The following is a 25,737-nucleotide window of genomic DNA, read 5'->3' as shown; positions in this document are numbered from 1 at the left end:
TGCCTAACTTGCTTCTTATACAATAACTAGTACAGATTATAAAGAAAACATACTAGACTGTCAGCTCCTTGAGAAGAGCAGTGTGGGCCCCCTGCACCAGACACAAAGCCTGGTGCTCAAATATTCATTGGATGACCTACAGGTGCCATTAGTAAGGTTCATCACCAAACTAAGGATATTTGGCAAAATGTTTTCATGTAAGCAAATCACACATGAAGGACTTTGCAAATAATCGAATGAATGGAATAAGAGTACAAACAATATTCTCCCCTTCAAATCTCCAAATTGTATAATAGCTTTATTAAGAGATAATCCATATACCACACAATTTACCCATTTAAAGTGTCCAATTCAATGTTTTTTAGTGTAAGCACAGGGTTGTACAACAATCATTAGAATACTTCTTCCCCGCAAAAAACACTGTACCCTGTAGCAGTCACTACCCACACTATACCCCCTCTCCAGTCTCTGGCAACTATGACCATACTTTTTGTTTCTTTATAATTGCCTATTCCAGATATTTCATATAAGTAGAATCATATCTGTGGCTTTTTGTGTCTGGCTTCTTTCACTCAGCATAATGTTTTCAAGGCTAATCCATGTTGTAATATATATACCAGTACTGCATTCCTTTTCATCGCCAAGTAATATTCCATTCTACGGGATTTACCACATCTTATTTATCTGTTCATTGGTTGAGGGTTATTTGCATTGGTCCTTTTGGGGGGGGCTATTCTGAATAATGCTGCTATGGATGTCTGCGGACAAACTTTTGTGAGGCTATGTTTTCAATTCTCTTGGGTGTATACCTAGGAATGGAATCACTGAGTCAAATGGCAGCCCTAAGTTTGACATTCTGAGGAACTAGCACACTGTTTTCCTAAGTGTCTGTGCCATTTACAATCCCACCAGCAGCATATGAGGGTTCCAATCCCTCCACATCCCTGTCAGCCCTTGTTACTGTCTGTTTTAGCCATTTTAGTCGGTATAAAGTGGTACTTCGCTGTAGTTTTAATTGCACTTTCCTAATGACTAATGATGTTCAATCTCTTTTCATGTGCTCATGAACTTTTTTTTTTTATATCTTCTTTGTATATTTGTATACCTTCTTTGCATTTGTATATCTTTGTGTATCTTCTTTGGAGAAATGTCTATTCAAGTCCTTTATCCAATTTTAAATTGGGTTACTATCTATGTTATTGTTGAGGTGTAAGAGTTCTTTATGTGTTCTGGATTCAAGTCCCTTACCAGATATATAGGATTTGCGCAAATTGTTCTTCCAGTCTGTGGGCTGCCTTCTCATTCAAGTCTATTATTACCAATTATCTATTCCATGGCCTTCAGACTTGGGAACAAAAGACGCTTACACAAAATCTGACCCTCATTCTTACCTCTTTTACAAGGCATGCAAATTTTATAACAAACGCTCTTTTAAAAGCCATTATCTTTCCATCCTGTTTCCTTTTTCTAAGATTTTATTTATTTATTTTCGAGAGAGAGAAAGAGAGAGAGAGAGAAAGAGAGAACGTGAGCAGGAGTGGAGGGGAAAGGCAGAGAGAGGGAGAGGAAGAAGCAGGTTTCCCACTGAGCACGGAGCCCGATGTGGGGCTTGACCCCAGGATTCGAGATCATGGCCTGAACTGAAAGCAGATGCTTAATCGACCGAGCCACCCAGGTGCCCCTCCACCCTGTTTAGTGATAAGCCAATCTATGCTGAATGACAAGGACCCAGCTATTACTAAATACCCACCCGGGTAGCAAACTCCAGAAAAATAAATAACGTGATGTTCACCACAGACATTCTGCCATTTTAGAAATTCAATCCATCCTCCCAAAGCCTTGTTCTAATGGTTTTACAAAATAAAGAAATCTAATGTCATGCTATTAACAGACTGCAGAACGTACATGCATCTTGCCAACCTATTTTCTTTAAAACCATGCTGACAATGATTGTTAAAACTGCTCCCATGCTAGAATGCTCCTAAATTGTTTTAGCCTTGACACAAGGTCAACAGGAATTAGACTAATGAAGAAATAAAACAAAACGGAAACATTTTAATTTGGGGCCTACTAGACTCTATTAGGTTTTTGGCAAATAAAATGGATGAGTGGTTGCAACCAGTGGCATTTATATTTCACTATTAGTTCTCCAAGGTCCACATTCTCTCTGTGCCATTAACCTTCAGGGTCTAGGTCTCTGTCGATCTCACTTCAACCATGCTTTCTCAGGATTACAGAATCAGTAATTCCAGAGCACATTATGGCACAGACCCAGTCAAATCAGAGAGACAGATGTGAGCTCATGTAATTGAGAGGCTTCCATCTGTTCCACTGAAAACCGAGGACTGAGACTCTCCCAGTTTCTTATACTCACTCAGGGCTATTCAGGCTCTGGATGGCCCATTTACTTAAGCGCTCAGTAGTTCAGCAAATATCTAACACGGCTGAAGTTTCTATCTTTCTTGCCAAAGGTGGATGGACATTTATTGAAGATGCTCACATTAGATCTATTACGGATCCCCAATGTGGCTGAAAGCACAGAGGTGCTAATCCCAAATGGAGAAAGTGACATCACCTCAGACATATCCAAATCCTAGCTTCCACATCAACCCACACATCATCAAGTTTCCTCACTGAGACAGCCGATTATCTACTGGGATAATATCAAGGCACTGCAGACTTGCTGGAAGGAAAAGAAGAAAGAATCCACAAAGCAGAAGCAGTAAAGGTTTTTGTTTTAGCAAAGAGTTAAAAACAGGTGTTGTATACAGAAGAGAAATTGCATTTTTTAATCTCAGGATTTTCTGTAAATTGCTAATGAATATTTCTAGGACTACTGAGATGAAGCTGATTCTCTGTGACAAATGCTATTACTGGAAATTTGGAAATAAATTAACTTTCACTTAAGTACAATCTTGATCTACTGAGCTCCTATTTGGAGCAGCAATGGTTCTCCGTTTACTTTTATCAATCCATGGAAATTCTCCTTTTTGTTTCTCATTCAGTCCCTCCTATTCCTCACTTAGCACAAGGCTTTTAGAAGTGTGGTCCCTGGACCAGCTGCATCAGAATCACCAGAGACGCTTATTTAAAACGCAGGGGCACCTGGGTGGCTCTGTCAGCTGAGTATCTGACTCCTGGTTTCAGCTCTGGTCATGATCTCATGGGTGGATTGTGAAATGAGTACCAAGTCAGGTCCCACGCTCAGTGGGGAATCTGGTTGAAGATTCTCTCCCTCTGCACCCTGCCCTGGTCACGCACATGCACATTCTCCCTCTCTCAAATAAATAAATCTTTTTAAAAAAATAATAAAATAAAATAAAAAGAATATTCCTAGACCTGACCCCAGTCCTAATGAAAAAGTGAGAGACCCTAAAAATTTTAAGTCCAGCATGCTCCCCAGGGGGGTTCCTGCACTTTGCTTGAATCTTCTCTTGTGCCCCTTCACTCTCAAAGCTGATCCATGATATGATTAAGCAATACTATGATCAAATGTACATTTCCAACAGCCTAAGGGACGTTGCAGCAGAAATTGGTGGAAGGGGAAAAACTGATGATCGCGAGTATCTGAATCCTCAAGCATCCAGTCAGGAAATTTCTGAAGAGCTGGGGTTCAGAGAATAGAGTTTAGGCTCTCTCCATTACCACCAGCCAACAATAACATGTAAAAGAGCTAAACATAGCCTTGAGGAGAGCTCATCTCTGTTTTCAAACAAAGACATATTTCTCTCACTGTTTTTAATGTTCACTTCTTCAGATGTTAGAATGTTTAAGTGAAATGACTCTCAGTGGTGTCTCAGTTTCCTTACATGTAAAATGGGCATACCAAACACCTGCTCCCTTATACTCTCTTTAATGTGTATTCTGCCATATACTTCCTACACGTCTTTTGCATGACAAAATAACTCATCCCCACAAAAGCTTTGAACTATGCAATAAAAGCTTCGAGATAGCTGATAAAAGCCATATAGATCCTTCTGATCACCAGTTTGTAAATTTCTCAAAGCCTAGAAAAACAAAAGGGGAAGGAAAGGGAGCAAAGAGAAACTTCTACTTTAACCCCAGAAACTAGCCTTAACTTGCTCAGCAGGAAACAGCTCGCCTTCTTCCAACTAGCTCCTCATGTTTAAACTAAGACCAGCTACAAAAGCACTGTGATCACTCTCTGAGAGGTCACAGCAGGTAAACTGAGGACGGCATTAAGACCTGCTCAGCATGACTGGTGTCAGTGAAGGGAGAAATCAAAATCCTCTGGTGGATCATTTCACTTCATTCTGTAAATACTTACAGCAGAAGAAACAAAGTAAAACTAATTAAGAAATAAAATAATAATTTAGGGGAAAAAAATCACATGCTGACTTCTAAAGGGTTCTCTCTTCAAAACTTCAGAAGTACCAGAGGCTTTTCCTTTTGTCCCAGATTATTTCCCAAATGCTACTTTCTGACAGAAGGGTGCACTCAGGAGACCTGCATGTTGCCATGTGTGTCAGATCATTCATCTGAGGCCCTACATTTCCTTTAAATCCTACAAGCAGGCCTTCTAAGTAGGATTGCTAGCATTTGGCAGTCTTCTCTTTCTGACCCCATGACAACGTAGAACAAAATTACAGAACACTTAGTTTATAACCCATTATGGGTTCAGGTTGAATGCCATTTGGTTCTGAAGTCTTTCAAAGTACAGTCTTGAAAATGTCAAAGACCATCCATCCATCTATAGCCATACAGATAGAGATATTGACGAAGATACATATTTTTAAACTTATATATAATGTGTTTCTTTTTTTTTTTTTTTTTTTTTTTTTTTTTAGATTTTATTTTATTTATTTGAGAGAGAGAGACAGTGAGAGAGAATGAGCGAGGAGAAGGTCAGAGAGCGAAGCAGACTCCCCATGGAGCTGGGAGCCTGATGTGGGACTCGATCCCCGGACTCCAGGATCACGCCCTGAGCCGAAGGCAGTCGTCCAACCAACTGCGCCACCCAGGCGTCCCTATAATGTGTTTCTATTTTACATAATATAATTTCCTAAGTATAGATACGTATCTATAGATAGCCATGTGAAATTACAGATCTGAAATAAAAAAGCCAGTTTCACTGCCATACACACAGACACGTATATATAAAATTTCATACACAAACACCACAGAATCACCACATCTACAGTGTGAATTACTCCAGAGCAATTCACAAACAGTTATGGCTCTGTGCAACATATAAATAGGGGAGCAAAGCCAAATGGAGTAAAGACAAAGCCAGAGATTGTCAGCCTACCTGTAAGCAGAAATTATCACTCAGATACTCAAAATAAACCATGCTATTGCACTAGAGAAGTTATTCTCCTGGGTTGGGACCATGACACCTTGCTGGGGTTCATATGCTAATCAGCAAATAAAATGACATGTTTTCTCTTGCTTTTCATAGCTGAAGAAGAGTGAAGAAGGCGTTGTAGTCAATATACTGTTCAGCCCAACCTTCACCTAGGAGCTATTACATATATATATATATTTTTTTAATTTAGTATTTTTTTTAAACAGACTTATTTATTTGAGAAGAGAGAGAAAGAGAGTACGTGAGCAGGGGAAGGGGCAGAGGGAGAGGATATCCAAGCAGACTCCTGTGGAGTGTGGAGCCCAATGCAGGGCTCAGTCCCACAAGTCATGAGATCAGGACCTGAGCTGAATCCAAGAGCTGGACACTCAATCAACTGAGCCACCCAGGCATCCCTCTATTATTGCTTCTATTATTGCTTCTTTTTTTTTTTTAAATTTATTTATTTGACAGAGAGAGATTACAAGTAGGCAGAGAGGCAGGCAGAGAGAGAGAGGAGGAAGCAGGCTCCCTGCCGAGCAGAGAGCCTGATGCGGGACTCGATCCCAGGACCCCGAGATCATGACCTGAGCCGAAGGCAGCAGCTTAACCCACTGAGCCACCCAGGCACCCTCTATTATTGCTTCTTAAAAAATACTATTGTTTGGATAAATAAAACATGGTATACCCATACAAGGGACTGTATTCAGCAACCAAAAGGAATGGAGTACTGACTGATACATGCTCCAGGACAATGAACCTTAATCATGCTACATGAAAAAAGCCAGTCACAAAAGACCATATACTATATGATTCCATTTATATGAAATGTTCAGAATAAGCAGATCTATTGAGACAGAAAGTAGACTTGGGGGTTACCACGGCCTGGTAAGAGAGGAATGGAGAGTGACTACTAATAGGTACAAGGTTTCTTTGGAGGGTAATGAAAATATTAGATCATGGCGATGGTTGCCCAACTGTGAATACACGAAAATCGGTAAGCCGTAACATTTTACAGGAGTGAATTTTGTGGTATGTGAACTGCATCTCAGCAAAGCTGTTTAAAAATCCTAGGTTTTAAAGTAACTATCGTCTTTTAAAAAAAACTATAGCAGGAGGATGCCTGGGTGGCTCAGTTGGTGTTGGTTAAGCCAATGCTTTCCGCTCAGATCATGATCCCAGAGTCCTGGGATCGAGTCCAGCATCAGGAATCCTTGCTCAGCGGGGAGCCTGCTTCTCTCTCTGCCTCTGCCTGACAGTCTGCCTGCTTGTGCTCTCTCTCATTCTCTCTCTCTCTCTCTCTCTCTCTGACAAATAAATAAAATCTTTTTTTTTTTTAAACCAACTATAGCAGAAACAGAACCAACAATGAGGCGAGTAAATAGGGCAGCTTTGTATCTTTCCAAGATTCTCAGTAAACCCTGGGCATTATAAGGATTAGTTAACCAACTGGCACAGCTGCTGTGGTAACTAAAATGAGGTAAATCAAACGTGGCAGGGAAATTCTGAATACACACACACAAAATGTGCCAAGAAAGAAAGAAAGAGAAAGCCCTACACACATACAACACAAAATCAAAGCAACAGGAGCCCTCATATGGGTGGATGAGTGTTTAACTGTCACTCATGGTACCAGGGGTTCTCTTGTTCCCCTCTTGTTAATTAAAAGATAAGACCTAGGAAAGGCAGGAGCCTGAAGTTTTGTTTCATTATGACATGTAAAATCTAGCATAGCTGGAGATTTCATAACATTAACAAGGCAGTAATAAGTATTTTAAGGTGCCATGCATATTTCCCAGGCTGTACTCTAAACACCACTATGACAGCTATGAGCTGTGATGATCCCACCTCTTTAAAGGGAATGGAAGAGTCATGCTACAGAAAAATCACTTACAGACAAACTAAGTGGCATTCCCATCTTCCACAAAGTGAAGTGAAAAACAGGTTGTTAGAAGGTCACAAACAGCCACTGTACTGTGTGACACACAAATCAGTGAGCAAAGTGGAACATGATAAAGTCAAAGCCGGAGATTGCTGGTCTACCCAACAGACCCAACTGTTACTTGATAACAATCATATTATCTCAGCCCTCTAGCATAAGGGCTCTATGATCTTGATTTATCACACATTTACTTAGTACCTGCCATGGTCACAAACAATGAGAAATGCTACTGGCAGAAGGATACAACAAAGATGGTGTTCTCCATGCCCTCAAGTAACTTGCACTTTAGATGTGATGATTTCCTATCTAGATGGCAGTGAAAGTGAATTTGAAAGTTTTTGTTAAACATACAATTGAGTCTTGTCATTTTTCAAAGCAGTCATTCTAGAATGATGCAAATCTACCTATTCCAAAGAAAATGGTCACTGATTTTTTTTTAAAGATTTTATTTATTTATTTGACAGAGAGAGATCACAAGTAGGCAGAGAGGCAAGTAGAGAGAGGAGGAAGCAGGCTCCCTGCTGAGCAGAAAGCCCGATGCAGCCCGATGCGGGACTCGATCCCAGGACCCTGAGATCATGACCTGAGCCGAAGGCAGCGGCTTAACCCACTGAGCCACCCAGGCACCCTGAAAACGGTCACTGATTAAAAGGTATTTTCCAGGGGCACCTGGGTGGCTCAGTGGGATAAGCCTCTGCCTTTGGCTCAAGATCTCTGTCTGTCAAATAAATAAATAAAATCTTTTTTAAAAATGGTATTTTCCAGCTTTTCTTGTGAAACTGGCTTTAGAGTAACAGGAAAAAAAGAGTTCATCATTTTATAGGCATACCTACACAGAACTGTGCCTGGCAAACAGCACTCTACAAGTGTCTAATATTATATGGAACATATAATATGTAATACTTACATGTATATATATATATATGTATATACAATGTATACACAATATATATACAATCACTAGCCACCATATAAAACAGTCAAAAGAATGTACCTCAGACCTTAAAGGCAACTTCTTAAAAAAAAAAAAAAAGCAATGTTCTGAGAATGAGATCACCACAATGTTAGGTTAAATGTGTAATTTTCCAAGGTAATTATTTTGAAGACAAGTTTGAACACCTTACTTATTCAGATATATAAGATGTTACATTTGTTTGCTTTTAATGTCATACTCTATTTACATTAAAGATAACAAAATACAGGTGATATAACTGCCAAATGAATATTACAGGCTATAAACCCTACAGAAATTCACAAGAGGGGGATATAAACATTGTCATACATGAAAGAAGACGAGGCGTCTTGTTAGACATTGAAGACTTAAAAGGTTACACACAGTACAATTCCTGCCTTTAAAAAAGTTTTAGATAAAGTTTCACAGATGGAGGATGAGCCACACCCTGAAGGGTATATAGAATTCATCTAGCTGTAAAGAAGCAGGAAGGGCATTCCAAATTAAAAGAACCTACCGGAGGGAATGGCTGTGCAAACCAGAAGAGAAATCAAACTGGAGCGAGGAGAGCTTAATCCCTGAGCTTTACTTTAACAGGCCAGTGGTTGGATGAATCATTACTAAATACAAAATTAGGTAAAGCAACACTATACTAAAGGAAAGTGTTCCCAAAAAAAGAGTCCTCTGTGCCACGTTGGTGTTTGTTCACATCCCTCAATCTGGCTGCCTGCTGTTTTCCAGGGCTTGGATTTACCCGTCTGGAAAAACAACCCCTTTTTTGACAGTACCAAAATCACTACCTCTGCTTGTGATTTGACAAGCAACACACAGATTCCAGCCTTGCAGATGATCAACCCACCGAAAGTAAAGAATACATCTTTTCGCACAAAATACCAAACAGCAGTGTCATTCCTAGTATTCCCACAAGTAATGCATTTTAAGTTAACAATGAAAAACACGTTAATATTGTCCCGAGACCTCCAGCAGGACTAAAATTTATAAGACCGGCTACACAAAGTACCAGTGAGGACGTATAGTTCCTGGAACCATTATACAACACTGGTAGGAGAACAGGATGGTACAACCACTTTGGAAAACAGATGAGAGTTTCATAAATAAATAAATAAATAAGAAAGAAAGAAAGAAAGTGAAACGTACCAATGACCCAGCAGGTCCACACGTATGTAACCAAGAGAAAGGAGTGCATTTATCCCCAAAAACACTTGGACAAAAATATTCAGAGGCTATACCACCAAGTGAATGAATTTAAGAGCTATATGCTAAAAATGGTTAAGATAATACATTTCAGCATATGTGTATTTTGCCACAAAAAATGTTTAAAGCAATTTTATTCATTTAAAGCAAATCTATTCATAATAGTTAAAAACTGGAAACAACACAAATGTCCCTCAACCTTAGACTAGATAGGGAGATTGTGACATACTCCTACAATGGACTTCAGCCCAGCAATACAAAGAACAAATCACTGATCCATACAACACGCCACTCAAAAATATGTTGAGCACAAAAAGTTGAAATCAAATGATTCTACTTATATGAAGCTCAAGAGTAGACAAAACTAATCTATAACTACAGAAGTCAAAATAGCAGTTATCGTTGGGGGATGTGTATGGCCTATCCAAGGAAGCATAAAGGAATCCTCTGGGGTGATAGATATGTTCTGTATCTTGATTTGGTTTGTTCTTACAAAAGTTATATAAAAACAAAGTAAGAAAAACAAAAATTAAATAGGTAGAACACCCCAGTAGTCCTTTATCCATATGAAGCCCAAGGCTTGCATTTTTATCTAGTCCTCCCCAAATACGCTTTTCACAGAGTAAGAGCTCACAATAAAAATCTCCCCCTGGGGTATTGTAAGATCTATTCTATTCAGGGCAATAACTTTAAAGATCTGACCAGAGTCCTTTAAGAAGGACTCTTCTGACCAGAAGTCCTTTAAGAAGAGCATATAAATTTGTTTCCAGACCCTTTTTAAAACTCACTGATTTTTTTTTTCTTTTTTCCTTTTTTTTTTTTTTTTTTAGAGGAGGGAGAGAGGGAACTAGGAGGGACAGACGGAAGGGGAGAGAATCTTAAGCAGGATCCACACTCAGCATGACATGGGGCTTGATCTCATGAAATCATGAACTGAGCCAAAATCAAGAGTTGGAAATTAACAAACTGAGCCACCCACCAAGGCACCCTAGGTGCCCCAACATTCACTGACTTTTTAAATTCTAAATATATTCAATTCTTCTAAGGACACAAACAAATCATTTGACCTTTGTTAATTTAAAAAAAAAAAAAAAAAAGAGGGGCGCCTGGGTGGCTCAGTCAGTTAAGCATCAGCCTTTGGCTCAGGTCATCAGGGTCCTAGGATCAACCCCCACATCAGGCTCCCTGCTCAGTGGAGAGCCTGCTTCTCCCTTTCCCTCTGCCTACTTGTGCCGTGCTCTCTCTCTCTTATCTGTCAAATAAAAAAATAAAATCTTTTAAAAATGAATGAATGAATGGAAAAGAGCGGGGGGGCTGGGTGGCTCAGTCGTAAAGCATCTGCCTTCAGCTGGGGTCATGATCTTGGCGTCCTGGGACTGAGCCCCGCATCAGGCTCCCTGCTCAGCGGAGAGCCTGCTTCTCCATCTCCTACTTCCCCTGCTTGTGTTCACTCTCTCACTGTTTCTCTCTGCCAAATAAATAAAACCTTATTTTTAAAAAAATTAAAAGGAAAAGGTGGTAACGCTACAATAAATGTTAGGTCCCAATATAAAAGCCAGGTATAATGGAGTGAAGCAGTCTGATTCTTTGACCATTGGGGGGGGGGAAACAAGTAAAAGGGGTGCCTGGGTGGCTCAGTCATTAAGTGTCTGTCTTCAGTTCAGGTCATGATCCCAAGGTCCTGGGTTCGAGCCCTACATCGGGCTCCCTGCTCAGTGGGAAGCCTACTTCTCCCTCTCCCACCACCCCCCCGCTTTTGTTCCCTCTCTCTCTGTGTCTCTGTCAAATAAATAAATAAAATCTTAAAAAAAGGGGGGGGGGGGGCTAAAAGACCTGACTTCTCATATTCCAAAGGAAATTTTCCAAAAGTTTCTTTGATGTACTTTAAATCCTTCACAACACCATGAGGGAAATAAATCACCTACTCAAATCTGTACTTTGAAGCTTGAAGCTTAAAAATAAAAGCAGTCACTTTTTAGGTATGGATGCAACTATTCTAAAGAGTAAATCAGCTAACAGACATCAACCTGTTAATAATGACACTTCAAAATCTGTAATTATCTTCTTTATTTATGTACCTGTTCACAGTCCATCTCTCCCGCTAGAACACAGACTCCAAAAACCCAGGGATACTGCTGTTTGTTTTGTTAAGAGCTAAGTCCCCAGCACATAAACCAGTGCCTGGCACACAATAAGTATTAAATAGTTTCCCATAAATGTTCAGTTAGTTAATAGACAATCCAGAGTGCAGTAATTAGAAAACAAAAAGAACAGGGGCAATTATTACAACCAACTAGTCCACTTGGTAAGTTTCTCTATAGAAACAGTCTTAAACAGTTTTCTTTCTTCCCCTCTCCTTTGCCAGCTGCCATTCCTTCCTCTAAGGACATTCGAAGAGTTAACTAACTTTCTTGTGTTACCAAATAACTGACAATCCCTGGGTTAACCACACAATTTCAATGTTTCTTTCTTTAACAAAAAGACCCTGGAGTAGATTCAGACCTAAGCAGACACCACGGATGCTTGGTGCTAACAACAAAGAGATGAAAGACAAAGTCCTAGCCCTCCCAGAGCTTATAGAAAGGCAGACTGAGGAGTATATAACACAGTGAAATAAATTCTCTGACAAAACCATGCTCGGCATGCCACAAAACTACAAACAAAACACCTAACTCAGCTAAAAAGGCAGGAGTGAGGAGGGTCACTTTCGAGGAGTCTCTGCACTTGAGGGACTAAGAGAAGTCAAGAGAAAGGGCAGGGGACGCGGATTTCAGAGAGAAGCAATGGTTCACTCAAATACAGCTGACCCTTGAACAACATGGGTTTGAACTGCTCAGGTCCCCTTGCATGCAATTTTCTTCCAGTAAATACAGTACAGTACTGTAAATGTACTCCCTCTTCCTTACAATTTTCTTATTAACACTTGCTTTTCTCTAGCTGACTTTATTGTGAGAATACAGTATATAACACACAGGATATACAAAACATACATGAATCACTCTTTGTTATAGTATCAGTAAGGCTTCCAATCAACAGTAAGCTATTAGTAGTTAAGTTTTTGGGAAGTCAGAAGTTATACACATGTTTTCAAGTACACGAAGTGGGGGCAGTAAAGGGAGGGGTGGACAGGCACCTCTAACCCTCAGCTGTCTGTGAACTGTAGTTTGATGTATCTGGGCTACAGGGTGTGGGTGAAGGAATAATAAAAAATAGGGCTGTAACAGTAAATAAGGGATGGCACTCTGGTAATACTATGGATAAAGGCTTAGAAGAGAACAAGATTAGAGGCAGGGGTCAGTTGTGGGGTTATTTTAGGAATAAAGAAGAAAACTGATAGAGACCTAAGAGAAGAGTTCCTAGTACCTCTTCAACTCCTCATTCTGTTCTTTGCTCCCCAGTGACCATTCTTGCCCAGAGCTTCACTTATTCTCTCTCCCAAACTAGTATCACCAGCAATGGCCTCTTGCCTGAGCTCTAGACCCATATATCCAATCCTATAATATTTAGCTCTTCTTCGAAATTTTAAAGATCCTTCAAACTCAACATATCTGAAACTAAACTCGTGATCTCATCCCAGAACCCAGTCCTCTCACTGTATTTCCCACCTCTGCAAATGGCAGAACCTTCCTTCCACTCACCTGGACAAGCTAGAAACCTAGGAAGCACTCTCCATGTCTTCTATGTCTTCTCTCTCATCCCCTACTCCAGCCTCTCCCCATGTACTGCCAGTCTTCTCTCTAAATTTTTCTTCTACTCCTCTCCTTTTCCATGACTGCCACCACAATCTGAGTGACTACCATCTCTTGCCTAAACCAGTGCAGCACATTCACATTCTCTCCTATTTCTACATTCTCTCCTTCTTCCCTTCCAATCTGTTCTCAAGCTGCAACCACGGCTTGTCTTCAATATTTATCAGCCTGCCTCCCTCTTTCATACCCTCCTACCAACACCAGGAGCTTCATAAAGCCCCTGTCCATTTTGCTCACCACATGCTCACCAGCACTCAATTCCCAATGGAGTGCATATTCAAAGAGTATTTGAGCCAAGGGATATAAGAAGTTTAAGATTTTGGAAGGAGTCAACACCAAATGGTATTAGGAGATTCAACTAGGTAAGGACTGAAAAGTGTCCACTGAACTTTCCACTAGGATATCACTTAGTGGCTTCAACCAGAACAACTTAAGTGAAGCTGTGGGAGCAGAAATAGGATGATGTGAGATGACAGTAGATTGAGGAGAGACTGGACAGAAGAAGTAGAAACAAGTTGACCACATTCTTCTAAAAACTTGGATGGCAAAGATAAGAGTCTGCAACAGGGGTGGGGGGCAAGAGAGTGGGTAAGATTTAGGGATAAGTTTGGTTTTGTTTTAAAGTTGGGAAGAGCTTGTGTGCTTAAGCACATGATAAAGAGAAAGAACCAGGAGAGGAAGAAGGGGAAATCAGAAGCAGATCACAGAGAAGTCCCTGAGGCCAGAAGAGCTGGTATCTATGAGCACCAATAGAAGAATTAGCCTTTCAGTGAGCCTAAGGGAAGGGGAAGAAGGACGGAGGTGGATTCAGAAGAGTCTGCAGGTGGAAAAGCAAGATGTGGTGGTTCTTCTATCTTTTCCTTAAAGGATACACAAGAGTTCTTCCAGCTCTATAAGAAGGCCCTCTCCCAATCTGTGTTGGACAAAATATAGAACCAAGTGAGTGTGTATGTGTATTACATTTATTGCTGGACACCAAGAGCAATGTCCGATGTCTGCTGTTGGTTCTAGAACTCTACTCCACCTCCTCCCTCCCCAAATCAGCCATCGTTCACCAGTATAAAGCCTCTCAGAGAAAAAGTGCTCCCATCGTGGTCTCCAGAAACTAGTGGTCATTGTTACCGATTCTGAATCCAGTAGAGCAGTGCTGGAAAACTTTTTATAGGTTTTATCCTGAGAAGGACTACTATTTTCCAACTCTTTTGCCCTCTGCCCAACAGAACTTAGAGCCTGGTACAGCTGCTACTGGATATTCCTTTAAGAAAGCTACTCAAAGCCCTCTCATGGGTGATTTTAAGCACTGGCAAAGATGTCATAACTTTTCAGCAGAGAAATAAAACAAGAGTTTTCTGTGAGTTCAGCCAACAGTTTATCAGTTGCTCATCAGAAAAAAATAATCATTTAAAAGGACACACATAGTAAGAATGGGAGAAAATGGGTACCGGAAAGAGCTGCTGACATTAAAATAAAATTTTAAATTAATCCCCTGCCACTCTAACAGTGCTGCCATATAATGGAAGACATGTTTGTTTTCAAAGGGGAAAAAAAATGTCCAGAAATTTGCACTCATCACTCCCTGAACTGTTATCAGGGAAGAAGCCTTGGCTCGCTCTGTCCAGCTGGATTTGGGGTAGTGTAAACAACTTTGCTAAATTGCTTGGCAGAATGCATCTGCAACAAATCATTAAATTCTGGAATTCACTCTATTAAAATCGAATCATTAGCCAAAAACAATTAACAGGCAACTATTTTCATGCAAAGCAGATATAAAATAAAAATCAAGAGCCATACATATGGATGATTCTTTTTCATTCATAATTTTAGATGGTGCATAATGCAGATGATTGTTTCAAATCTTTGTTGCCCTCAGACAGCCACCTCTCTACAATGTAGAGTATTGTTTGACTACTGGAACAACTTAAGCTTTTTCTGTGTATCTGAAAGTCCCTGGATTAACATCCAAAGAAATCTGGCACTGTAACAAAGTTGACTTGTAACAAGTCTCAGCCTTTAAGCAAATTGCTTATTAATGCAGAACGAAAGCCCTTGTTCAGACCCTAATTAAGCTATGTATCTCCTCGAGCATCCCCCACTTTGCACTCTCCCAAACTGCAGTTTCTCAGACACATACAAGTTCCCATTACGACCTGCATGGTAGAGGGCTTTCAACAGGTGAGGAAGACTGTGAACAAAACACTGACTGAAAAAAAAAGTTTGGACCAAAGCATCACCAGCTATGTTTAGTAGACAGTGAGCAGCAAGTGAATGAGAAAGACACTGGGGCGTCCACATATATTCCACAGCCAAGATTCCCACACATGAAGATAAGCTGGCTTCACATGGAAAAGACAAGGACATCTCCACTATAAAAAACCTCAAGCAAGACACAAAAGAGGACATAGGAAATAATTTCAATTGGGCTCAAAAAAAAAAAAAAAAGAAAAGAAAAGGAAAGGAAAAACACACAAAACTAAGTTAATTTGTTTAGAATTGCACATAGAGGTAGTAGAGATAGGAAGAAAAGACATGTTATAATTGTGATGACCTCTTGGGGCAAGGAGGAATTTGACAAAGAGAGAATACTTGAAAGAGGCAAATTATTATTTCCTGACCTGGTGGTGATTATAAGGTTGTTCATTTTCAAACCACACATGTCTTTTATACATGTTTATGTACATATGACATATTTCATAGTAAAAAGTGTTGCAAGAGAGAGGGACAACCCAAGACTTAGTATACTCCAGCACAGCACACACGCATTCCATATACCTTTAAGAGAACGGATACTGGGTGGGAAAAGGACAGGACTGAGTTTTCTGTGATGACTTTTACTAAATATATTTCAGTTTGTTATGTTTACAGCTTCTTTGTTAACAAACAATTTATTAAGAGTTCAGAAAGATCATATAAATTAGCCACAAATTAAAGGTAGCTTTAAGAATAGATTTTCTACTTTATTTAGGGTAAATAACCTTTCAACTAGTAGTAATTTGCATTGTTAGGATTTAAACACATTCTGTACACAATACCCTGAAATTGTAACAATCTACAGTATTCTTTAAAAAAAAAAAAAAAAGGAAAAAGGAAGGCAAGATAACAAAGCAAACTGACAGAAAGAGTTCCTTAGAACTTAGCAGAACATGAAACATTTAGGAAGGCAAAGAGAGAACAAATGGAAAAAGTAAAATCATTTTCAGACTCTGCTTTTAAAATTAAGCGTCCATGGTTGGGGTTTCTTTGAGGGGGGGGATAGGGGGCTGACATATGAGTTCATTAAGAAATAAAAAAGGGATTGTGCGCCTCTTGATCTCAGGGTTGTGAGTTCAAGCCCCACGTTGGGTGTAGGGATTACTTAAAAGTAAAAGCATGCGGGAGAGGGACTATTCTATAGAACAAACTGATGTTGATGAGCCCAGCTAGGGAATACTTCTAATAAACTCAATATCCGATACAGAGATACCACTAAACACAAACAGTCATTGAATAAATGTCAGATACGGAGATAAAACACAGCCAGAAACAACCCCTGGTTAGACCGGTTTTACATATTTGTATATATGCAGAAGTGCTAAGTCTGGATCTAATTTCTTCAGACAAAACCAAGTTTTCTGCAACATCCTCACAATTGAGCGGAAGGAGGCTATATTGAGAGGTTTTGAATCTTCTCACAAGCCGCGGGGGTATTTTTTGTATCTTATGGCGTGTTTAAAAAACCTTCACAGCAACAAATCCCAACACCCTAAGAATAGAAGGCCATGCAGACAATAGGGAAGGAAAGGAGGAAGGAAGGAAGAGAAATCTGCCTTCCAAAACAAAGCCATGTGTAAGCTCCAAGAGATAAACAGCCAAGTAAAATAATCTTTCCAGAAGAGGCCAGAGAAACAAGGGAGGGGAGCTGGAAGGAAGGAGGGTATAATCACACCTTCCCTTCACAAACTGTAATTAGAAGAAATACAAACTGGCTGGATCTCTTGCAGGAGATCTCCTGGGCTCACCTAGGCATGTTTTACTAATCAAACTCCTCTCAGCCTCTCCCCCAACCACCTCCCGTTCCTCTCCCCCAACAACTGCTCCCCTCCCCCCCAACCCCTCCTTCCTCTCCCCCCAATTTTCCCCTTCCTCTCCCCGCCAACTCCTCCCCTTCACCTCTCTCTCCTGCAAACAAAATGCTAAAGTAAAATGAATTTCCACAGCAAAATAGTTGCAGATGTTCGACTTCAGAATACACCCCAGGATCAAGAGCTGGTCACTTGATACACAGGGCTGGAACAGAGGCGGGTTCAAATGGCTCTGCTCTGTGGCCTTTTCACCTTAATAGTACCCAATGCTCTAAGTTTCCTGGATGCCTCTGAACTCATTAGACAAAGAACACTAAACTGCTTGCTGGTTAGACTGGCAGAAAACAAAAGGAATTCCGTCACCCAACTTTACTCCTAATTCTGGCAAAGTCTCACTCAACAACTCGTCTGCATTTTCCCTTCAATTCCAGAAAATTAATTTTAAGTGTACCCTGTGATGAAATAAGTGTAATTATGTTCTAAAACAATGAGTAGCTCAAAATGTGAGGAACTTAGAATACTCTCCTCTTAAGCTTTCAGATGATCACAATATGCAATTTATTCTTACTTTCTCCCAATATAAATCGCACTATTAAATTAAAAGGGGAGAATTCTTCTACCAAATTACACACTAATGGCTCTTAACCCATAATTAAAGTATCACTAACAGCAGCTTAAAGCCACGGCCAACCATGAGCACATTTATTAGGACCTATGTTTTCAGCACCACGTAATTATGTAAATAGAACCGTCAGCCATCTTGAGAAAAATCAATGGTCTAACCAGTTCTCTACTCCCTTGGGAAAACACTCTTTGTGAACTGGCATTACACAGGGCCGCCTCCTCTGCACAATCAGGAAAAAAGTAAAGCAAACCAGAGCAGCAAGGAGAACAAATTCCAACAAGGCTGGTCACCTAGAGTTCTCATACTCTCCTTCCTGACATCACAACAGCCTGGAAATCTAGACCAGCAACTGGCTTCTCAAGGCAATGAGGACTCCAGAACAGGCTCACTGTGCACTGTAATCTCAGATGTCCCCTGCCACCCCGTGCTGGGAGGGTCCCCAAGACCGAGCACAGTCCCTATCACTGACAAGCTAATAACTAAGGAGACAAGACATAAATGATTGTGGAGAGGCAGTAATGCTACAGAAAAATCACAGACTAATGAAAACCACTCAGTCCTCATAACAACTCATTTCTGCTACAAACTTTCTGAATCAACTTGAACAGACAATTTACCTCTCTGGGCCTTGGTTTCCTCCCAGGGGGTGGGGGGAGTCAAATGTCTAAAATATACCTAAGGCCCTGTACAGCTCTACAATAATTAGAGAATACGAGATGTATATATAATGAAGTACTAAATTATACAGTAGTGACTACACTGCTATTGGAGAGATTTCATGGTTTTTTTTTTTTTTTTTTCAGTCAGCCACTTTCTGGGAGCCAAATCCGGCACGGTGGCAGGATTCCAGGATCCAGTGGTGACCAAGGCAGAATGCCCTGCCTCCAGGAGGCTTTCAGCCTACTGGCGGAGTATTCTCAGGAGTTACAGGGGAAAAAATGAAGGCTGAGGTTGGCTTATGACCTTTACATGGAGATAGAGGCAAAACTGGGGTTCAAATGGGTATAACATGAACATGCAGTATGGTCATGAACGATGAGCTGGTTAACTGTTGAGGGTTGTGGTAATAAACCATGAGGTTTTTTTTGAACAGACTCATTAACACAAGCAGAGTTCTGCTAATTTGCTCATTACCAATGAAAGTGATGGGTTTCCAGAAATTAGCCAGACTGAGATGCTTTCTGCCCTTTGCCAATCTCCTTCTCCTACCCAATGGATCCCACCCCAAGCCTATTTGCAGTTAATTTTTTCCTTTATTTTCTTTTTCAATTATGCTTACAGACTAGTATGGGGAAAGTCAGATGCCAGAGAGCAGTCACCAAGCAGAGTCTGTGTCTGAACCAGTTAGAGTTGCTCTAAATGTAGGACTTTAGGAAGGCCTTGTATGCTGCAAGATAACTAGCTAAAAAAGATCTATTTGTGTATATGTTGCCAGAGAGGCTGAAAAATGACAGTGTGGACACATGGTTTATTTGGCAGAGTAGAGCTGTGAACAACAGAACCAGGGAATATGGTACAACTAACCTGGAGAGTAAGAATAACCATCAACATCTTAATTGTTAAAACTAAAACTTCGGGCGCCTGGGTGGCTCAGTGGGTTAAGCCGCTGCCTTCGGCTCAGGTCATGATCTCAGGGTCCTGGGATCGAGTCCCGCATCGGGCTCTCTGCTCAGCAGGGGAGCCTGCTTCCTCCTCTCTCTCTGCCTACTTGTAATCTCTCTCTGTCAAATAAATAAATAAAATCTTTAAAAAAAAAAAAAACTAAAACTTCAGAAAATTAAATTGTCCCTTATTCTTAAAGAGATGTAAAGCCTGCCTGTGCCCTCAGTGAAATTAAATGCTGCCTACCAACTGTACATTCCATTTTCCAAATAACTTCCCTGGAATGCTGGTGAGCTGCTATGCTTAATACGAATACTTCCAGAGTATTGGATTTAAAGGAACAGTAATGGTTCCAACTTTTCTTACCAAAAAAAAAAAAATTCCCATCTGAGATTTATGCCCATCCTCAAAACACCCCTCTGAGTTCAGAACAGATGTGTGCAGTGTTTATACTAAGAAAACCACCAGGGCATAAACAACCCACTAAAAACACCACTCAAGTTTTGCTGTGCTTTTCTTCATTTCCTGTGTATTTATTTTGGTGTTAAAATAATGTTAACTTTCATAGCAAGGAAAAGAGCAGCAGATGTTTAAACCAAACAGACTACAGCAAATCATCCTACATATCTACTCAACTTTCAAAATCAAAGTTTCTTCCCCCAAATAAAGAGGGAGACTACAAAGCAGACTACTCTCAAGTATATTACAGACTACAAAACAACAAATCAACCTGGACAAGCTTTCCATAAGCTTTTCCTCACCACGCTGCAACTGGAAACATACAAAATTAATTGTGGTATCAATTTCCTTGCAGTCCGTCTACTCCTCAGTTAGGCTGATAATTAACGTTTTGTTTTGTTTTGAAAAATATCATATTACACAATGACAAAGACAAGCCAACAGATATTGCCTTAAAAGTCTGTGATTTCTTATTCAGTGAAGAAAGAAATGTTTTTTAAAACTGCAGTATGTTAATTTCACAAGAAACAAGCCCAGTTACTTGTTGCTGCCCAGTCACCAACCCGAAGAAGTCTGCTTTTAAGATGAGTGACTTCAGAAGATGATCTACTTAAAGCAGCAGATTCAAAGAAAGCTATCCACCATAATTCTCATCAGTGAAACAAGCAGGAGTTAAAAATATTTATATACCTTTTTTTAAAAAAATCTTAAGTATGAAATCCTTATCCAGAGTTAAAAACACACACACACACACACTACACACACTACACACACACACACACACACACACAGAGTATGAATGAGATTTCATTTTCCTTGAAGGGGAAAGGGTAAGTTTTCAACTGATTAGGCAACAGGCCTGAAATTTTACATGCAAGTTTCTTCAATGTTTTCTTTTTCAAAGGAAACGTTCAGTTCACTATTAAGAGAAAACATGGAAACTGGTTCGACTGAATCAGAAAGGAGATGTCTCCTCCTCGATTTGTATGTGGTTACAACAAAAAACACTCCTCCTGCCAAGCTAAATTCCCCCGGAGATGCCTCTCCGGCCACTCAAACCTAGGCCATTACCACTTTTTCAAATTGCACGTAGATAATGTTTCCAACAGATTAAGAAGTTGCTTTTTCTCTTCTTACTACCAACAGTTCGAAATGCTACAAGGCAGTGGAGAAACACCTCATGGTTATAACAGGAGGTAATAAACAATAAGAATTCAGAGTAGGTTCCTTTCTTTCTTTTTTTCTTTCTTCCTTTCTTTCAATTTAGCTTTCTGGTTGGTGTGTTGTGCAATCACTTCCACAAGGGACCGGAGTGTGGAGGGAACATCCTTCAATGTCAGAACTCTCTCAGAGCTGTACAGGAAATGGGAAATCAGACAAAGAGCCAGCCTGTGCTTTGTGACATGGGTGCCCTTTCAGTCCCCCAAACTGAATAGAAAAATTCTTCATTGTTTGGGACAATCGCTCCTGAAAACAAAAACTCACTGTAACTTTCTGTTCCCCTCTACATGAAAATCCCAAGTACTGATTGGAATACAACATGAATACTGTAGATAGTGCATGTTTAAAATAAGTATCAAAGCGGGGGGGGGGGGGGGGGGGGCAACATGTTTAACTTTTCCTGGTCCTAGAAGTTCTTCCTCTAAAGAGAACACCAACAGAATTTAAAAATAATCATATTACCAAGAGTTAAAAATGTGAAGAGTTAATATGTTGCAAGCAAAAAGGAAACTTTTAACAGTTTATATTTCACTGCCTTCCCTCCCCCACTGTTACCCTGAAGGCTAAGATACAAACAACAAACTCTGTACTGAAAATAGTACATAATCAACACTCGCCTTTCAAATCACCCTGAAATCTCAAGAAAGAGAACAAAATACACAGAAGGCATTCAGAACCCTAAAGGAGGAGTGGCCTTGACAAAAGCAAGAGAAGAGCAATTTCTAGAACGGAACCTCTACCTTCGTAGCAGAGAATGCCGATATTGTTGTTCATCTTGTCCAAGTACTGGTAGTTCAACAGGTCCATCTTCATAAATAGCATTTATTGGGCTCGCACAGAAAACCAGCTCTTTGCTTTTGCCCCAAAAGAGTACGTTTCAAAAAATCAATTATTACTGAGTAGCTCCTGGCTCTTCTCAAACTTCACAAAGACTGTGAGGCCCAGCCTCAGATGATCAAAACAAAGTATGTAAAAGTTTAAAAAAAAAAAAGAAAGAAAGAAAGAAAAAGAGGAAAAAAAACCCACGCACGAAAAATCAAACACAAAAACCCTTCAAGGGCTTAATTGTAGACGGTGTATGTTTTGTATCCTCAATCGAGCACTTAAAAACGTTTCAGAAGTCTTTACGAATCTTTCTTCGAAATAAAAAAGGAGTGAAAAAAGCAAAACACGAAGCACATTTCCTAGGACAAAGCCGCGCTCGCTTTCCTCACAGCCCGCTGCAAGTTAACTGCGCTGACATGCTGGCTATGCCTGGTATGACTCGTATGTAAACGAGCTTCCTCTTCCCAGCGGGAGGGAGCACGGAGCATGCTCACTGAATCCCTGGAGCTCTTCAAATGTCAGGGATATTTTCTGCACAAGATCAGTCTCTAAATGTATTAAGTGTTTGAAAGAAAGAGAAAGAGGAGGTGGAGAGTCTGTGCAGAGGGGCTGCGGCTGAGCTGCTCTCGACAGGAAACAGCCTTGCCACTGGAGAACCGTAGGAGGAGAAAGAAAACCCAGGAAGTTTCTTTTTCGGGAGCTGAGTAAAAAGCAAAAAATCCATCATGGAAGCAAACTTCCATAGAATTTAACTTTTTGGTGCATCTTTGCTGTCAGGGTCCAGAAACACACACTGTTTTTTGCTGTGGTACATACACTGCACATCTATGTAAGGTTTCTTTTTTCTTTCTTCTAAAAATTGTTTTATAAGGTCCATTTATACTTGAACTGTGTGTTTCAAATTTTGATGTTAATGTTACATATAACTTCCCTTATAATCTTCATGACAAGTCACATGAACAGGGCAGAGACAGTATCATCTTTTTACAACAGAGGGATTAAATGACTGGCCCAGGACCCCAAAACAGTCGGTAGAACTACTTCTAAGGTATTTTCCGCCCTAGTAAGTTTTCAAAACACAACAACAACAACAAAACCAGGAGGGAAAAAAGAGAAAACAGAGAGAAGTTTAAGCAAGTAAGAAAGGTATATCCAAAACCACATGCCTATTTGAAACGATGGGCTGTGGGGGAGAATAAAAATATTTTCACTTTGCGTGTGTGAAAGTTGCTCCATCTATGTATTAATGGCTAGTAGTATGCTGCTGTGCTGTTCCTATCCTGTTCCTTTAAGAGCCTTAAACTGCATATCTCCAGTATCTAGCACAAGTAGGCACCCAAAAGCTGTTTACTGAATGAGTAAATCACTGAATGTTCAGAGCCTTCAGCACATGAAGAGCACACTAGCAAACAGAGGGGAAAAATCATTTTATCTTTGCAGACTGTAGCTAGCTTTTGGCACCACAAATAAACTAATAATTGACCACAGGAAGTGTTTGTATATTGGTATATTGTATGCTATTGTATATGGGTATATTGTATGCTATTGGGAGATCTAGAAAATATTAAGCAGTGGCATAGAGTAGACCAAGACCTGAAATTTTAATACTCTAAAGTAAGAGTTGAACAAATAATTTCAAGGAATTCGATTTTTAAAATCCAGCAATAATTGCACTTCAGATGTTAGACATTCATGGCAAGTTGTTCTAATCATATCTTATTAGGAGATTAATAAAACACCCAATACCACCACTATCACTGGATAGGAGCAGGTGAAGCAGACAACTCAAGATTTCACAAGCTTTAATTTATAACTAGGTTATGTATTCTAGATACTGAATAAGCTATACTGAAAGACATATATACCATCAACCATAATTAAAATAATGGTATTTGGCAGGGAGGGTCAGAAGAAGCTCTGATAGCATCTATAATACACTAGATTATTACATCTCAAACAGTCCTAATATTTTTAAGCACCACATTCAAATTCAAATGATAGTTTTAGCATATAATTACTGTGCTGTTCTTTGACATCAGGTCTCAATCAGAAAACATGATGAGTCATTAGCATGTCCCCTATGGGAGAAAGTTGGCTGCATGTTAGAATCAACGTGGACTTTTTAAAAATCCTGATGCTGAGGTGGCATCAAACTTATCTGAGGAGGTGGGACCCAGGATCAGTATCATTTTTAGAGTCTGAGGTGATTCTAAAATGCAGTCAAGGTTGAAAACCCTTGTTTTTATCAAAGAGGAAAAAAAATTTACCTCCCTTAAGATACTTCATTTTATTTTGAGGAGGAGAGTTTTCTATTTTAAAATATAGTGATTGGGCGCCTGGGTGGCTCAGTGGGTTAAGCCGCTGCCTTTGGCTCAGGTCATGATCTCAGGGTCCTGGGATCGAGTCCCGCATCGGGCTCTCTGCTCAGCAGGGAGCCTGCTTCCCTCTCTCTGTCTCTGCCTGCCTCTCTGTCTACTTGTGATTTCTCTCTGTCAAATAAATAAATAAAATCTTTAAAAAAATAAAATAAAATAAAATATAGTGATTGAGGGGCACTTGGGTGGCTCATTTGGATTAAGCCTCTGACTTCAGCTAAGGTCATGATCTCAGGATCCTGGGATCGAGTCCCACATCGGGCTCTCTGCTCGGCAGGGAGCCTGCTTCCTCCTCTCTCTGTCTCTGCCTGCCTCTCCACCTACTTGTGATCTCTCTCTCTCTCTCTCTAATAAATAAATAAATAATCTTTTTAAAAAATAAATAAAATAAAATATAGTGATTTAGGGGTGACTGGGTCAGTTAAGCGTCTGCCTTCCACTCAGGTCACTATCCCAGAGTCCTGGGATCAAGTCCCAAGTCTGGCTCCCTGATCAGCGTGAACGCTGCTTCTCCCTCTGTGCCTCCTCTTGCTCAGGTTCTCTCTCTTTCTCCTCCCAAGTAAATAAATAAAATCTTTTAAATAATATAATATGACATAATATACAACTAATATATAACCAATAAAATATAATATAATATAAGTGACTTAGCCAGATTCAAACAGTACAGCTGTTCAGGAAGGTATGAGTACTTTATAACTTCCCCGAAATGAGGCTGTGTCACTTGCAATGTGGCCTCTGTGTGGCCATTATCTGTGTGGACAGTCCCAGAGGTATATACTTTGACTTGCATTTACAGCCATCAGTGGCAAAATTTCCGGTATCCAGGCCCATGGATGGGTTCTAGAACTGGTTGCTACTATCCATAAGAGATAGATACGGAAATGGAAAGTGAACATTTCAAAACTTTCAAAGCAGTTTGACAGAGCAATTTCATGCCTCTTTGTTTAACATTTAATTTAAATCTTAATTTTAAAAAATGAGGGTTTATTTTTTCATAGTTTTAGTTACTGAGTTTTATTGCATTTTATAAAAGCTGGCAGAAAAAAAACAAAACACAGAAACCCAGGTTCCCCCGTCCTCCCCAGGCAGTCTGAGCAGCCTGGCGCTGGCAGCTGGCTAGTTACAAAGGTGGATTGCAGGGCAGTGACCTCCCTCGATGAGTCCATTCCCAGCTCCTCGGGAGTCTTTCACCTCATGCTTCAAGCACACCGAATCACACATTTTAACACCACATTATTTCACTCCTCGTGCATATGCTCTCTTCATGCAAGACTTTTCCAGCCTGTCTACTCAGCAAACACCTATTCTCCCCTTAAGACTTGGCATACGCCTCCTGTCCTGTGGGACCCCCGACCATCCTTCCACCTTCTTGCTCCCTGTTCTCCGTTATTGTGTTTCCAGATACA

The 25,737-nt window shown here is 40.2% G+C and overlaps 1 protein-coding gene across 6 annotated transcripts in view; it reads right to left on the bottom strand.

The window, feature by feature from the left end:
- The window catches only part of VGLL4 (vestigial like family member 4), a 158,698-nt gene that overhangs the window by 62,313 nt on the left and 70,648 nt on the right, over window positions 1–25,737 (bottom strand). The window contains exon 1 of one of the 6 annotated variants that reach the window (XM_044252990.1): window positions 21,869–22,594. The exons of the other annotated variants lie outside the window; for them this stretch is intronic. Coding sequence (XP_044108925.1) covers window positions 21,869–21,950 — 82 coding nt within the window. The 5' untranslated portion in view covers window positions 21,951–22,594. Of the gene's footprint in view, window positions 1–21,868; window positions 22,595–25,737 lie in introns of those variants that run through there. 6 annotated transcript variants of the gene reach the window in all.

This window comes from Neovison vison, chromosome 6 (genome assembly GCF_020171115.1).
Source record: "Neovison vison isolate M4711 chromosome 6, ASM_NN_V1, whole genome shotgun sequence".
NCBI lineage: Eukaryota > Metazoa > Chordata > Mammalia > Carnivora > Mustelidae > Neogale > Neogale vison.
This window is presented reverse-complemented; position numbering and strand designations above follow the sequence as displayed.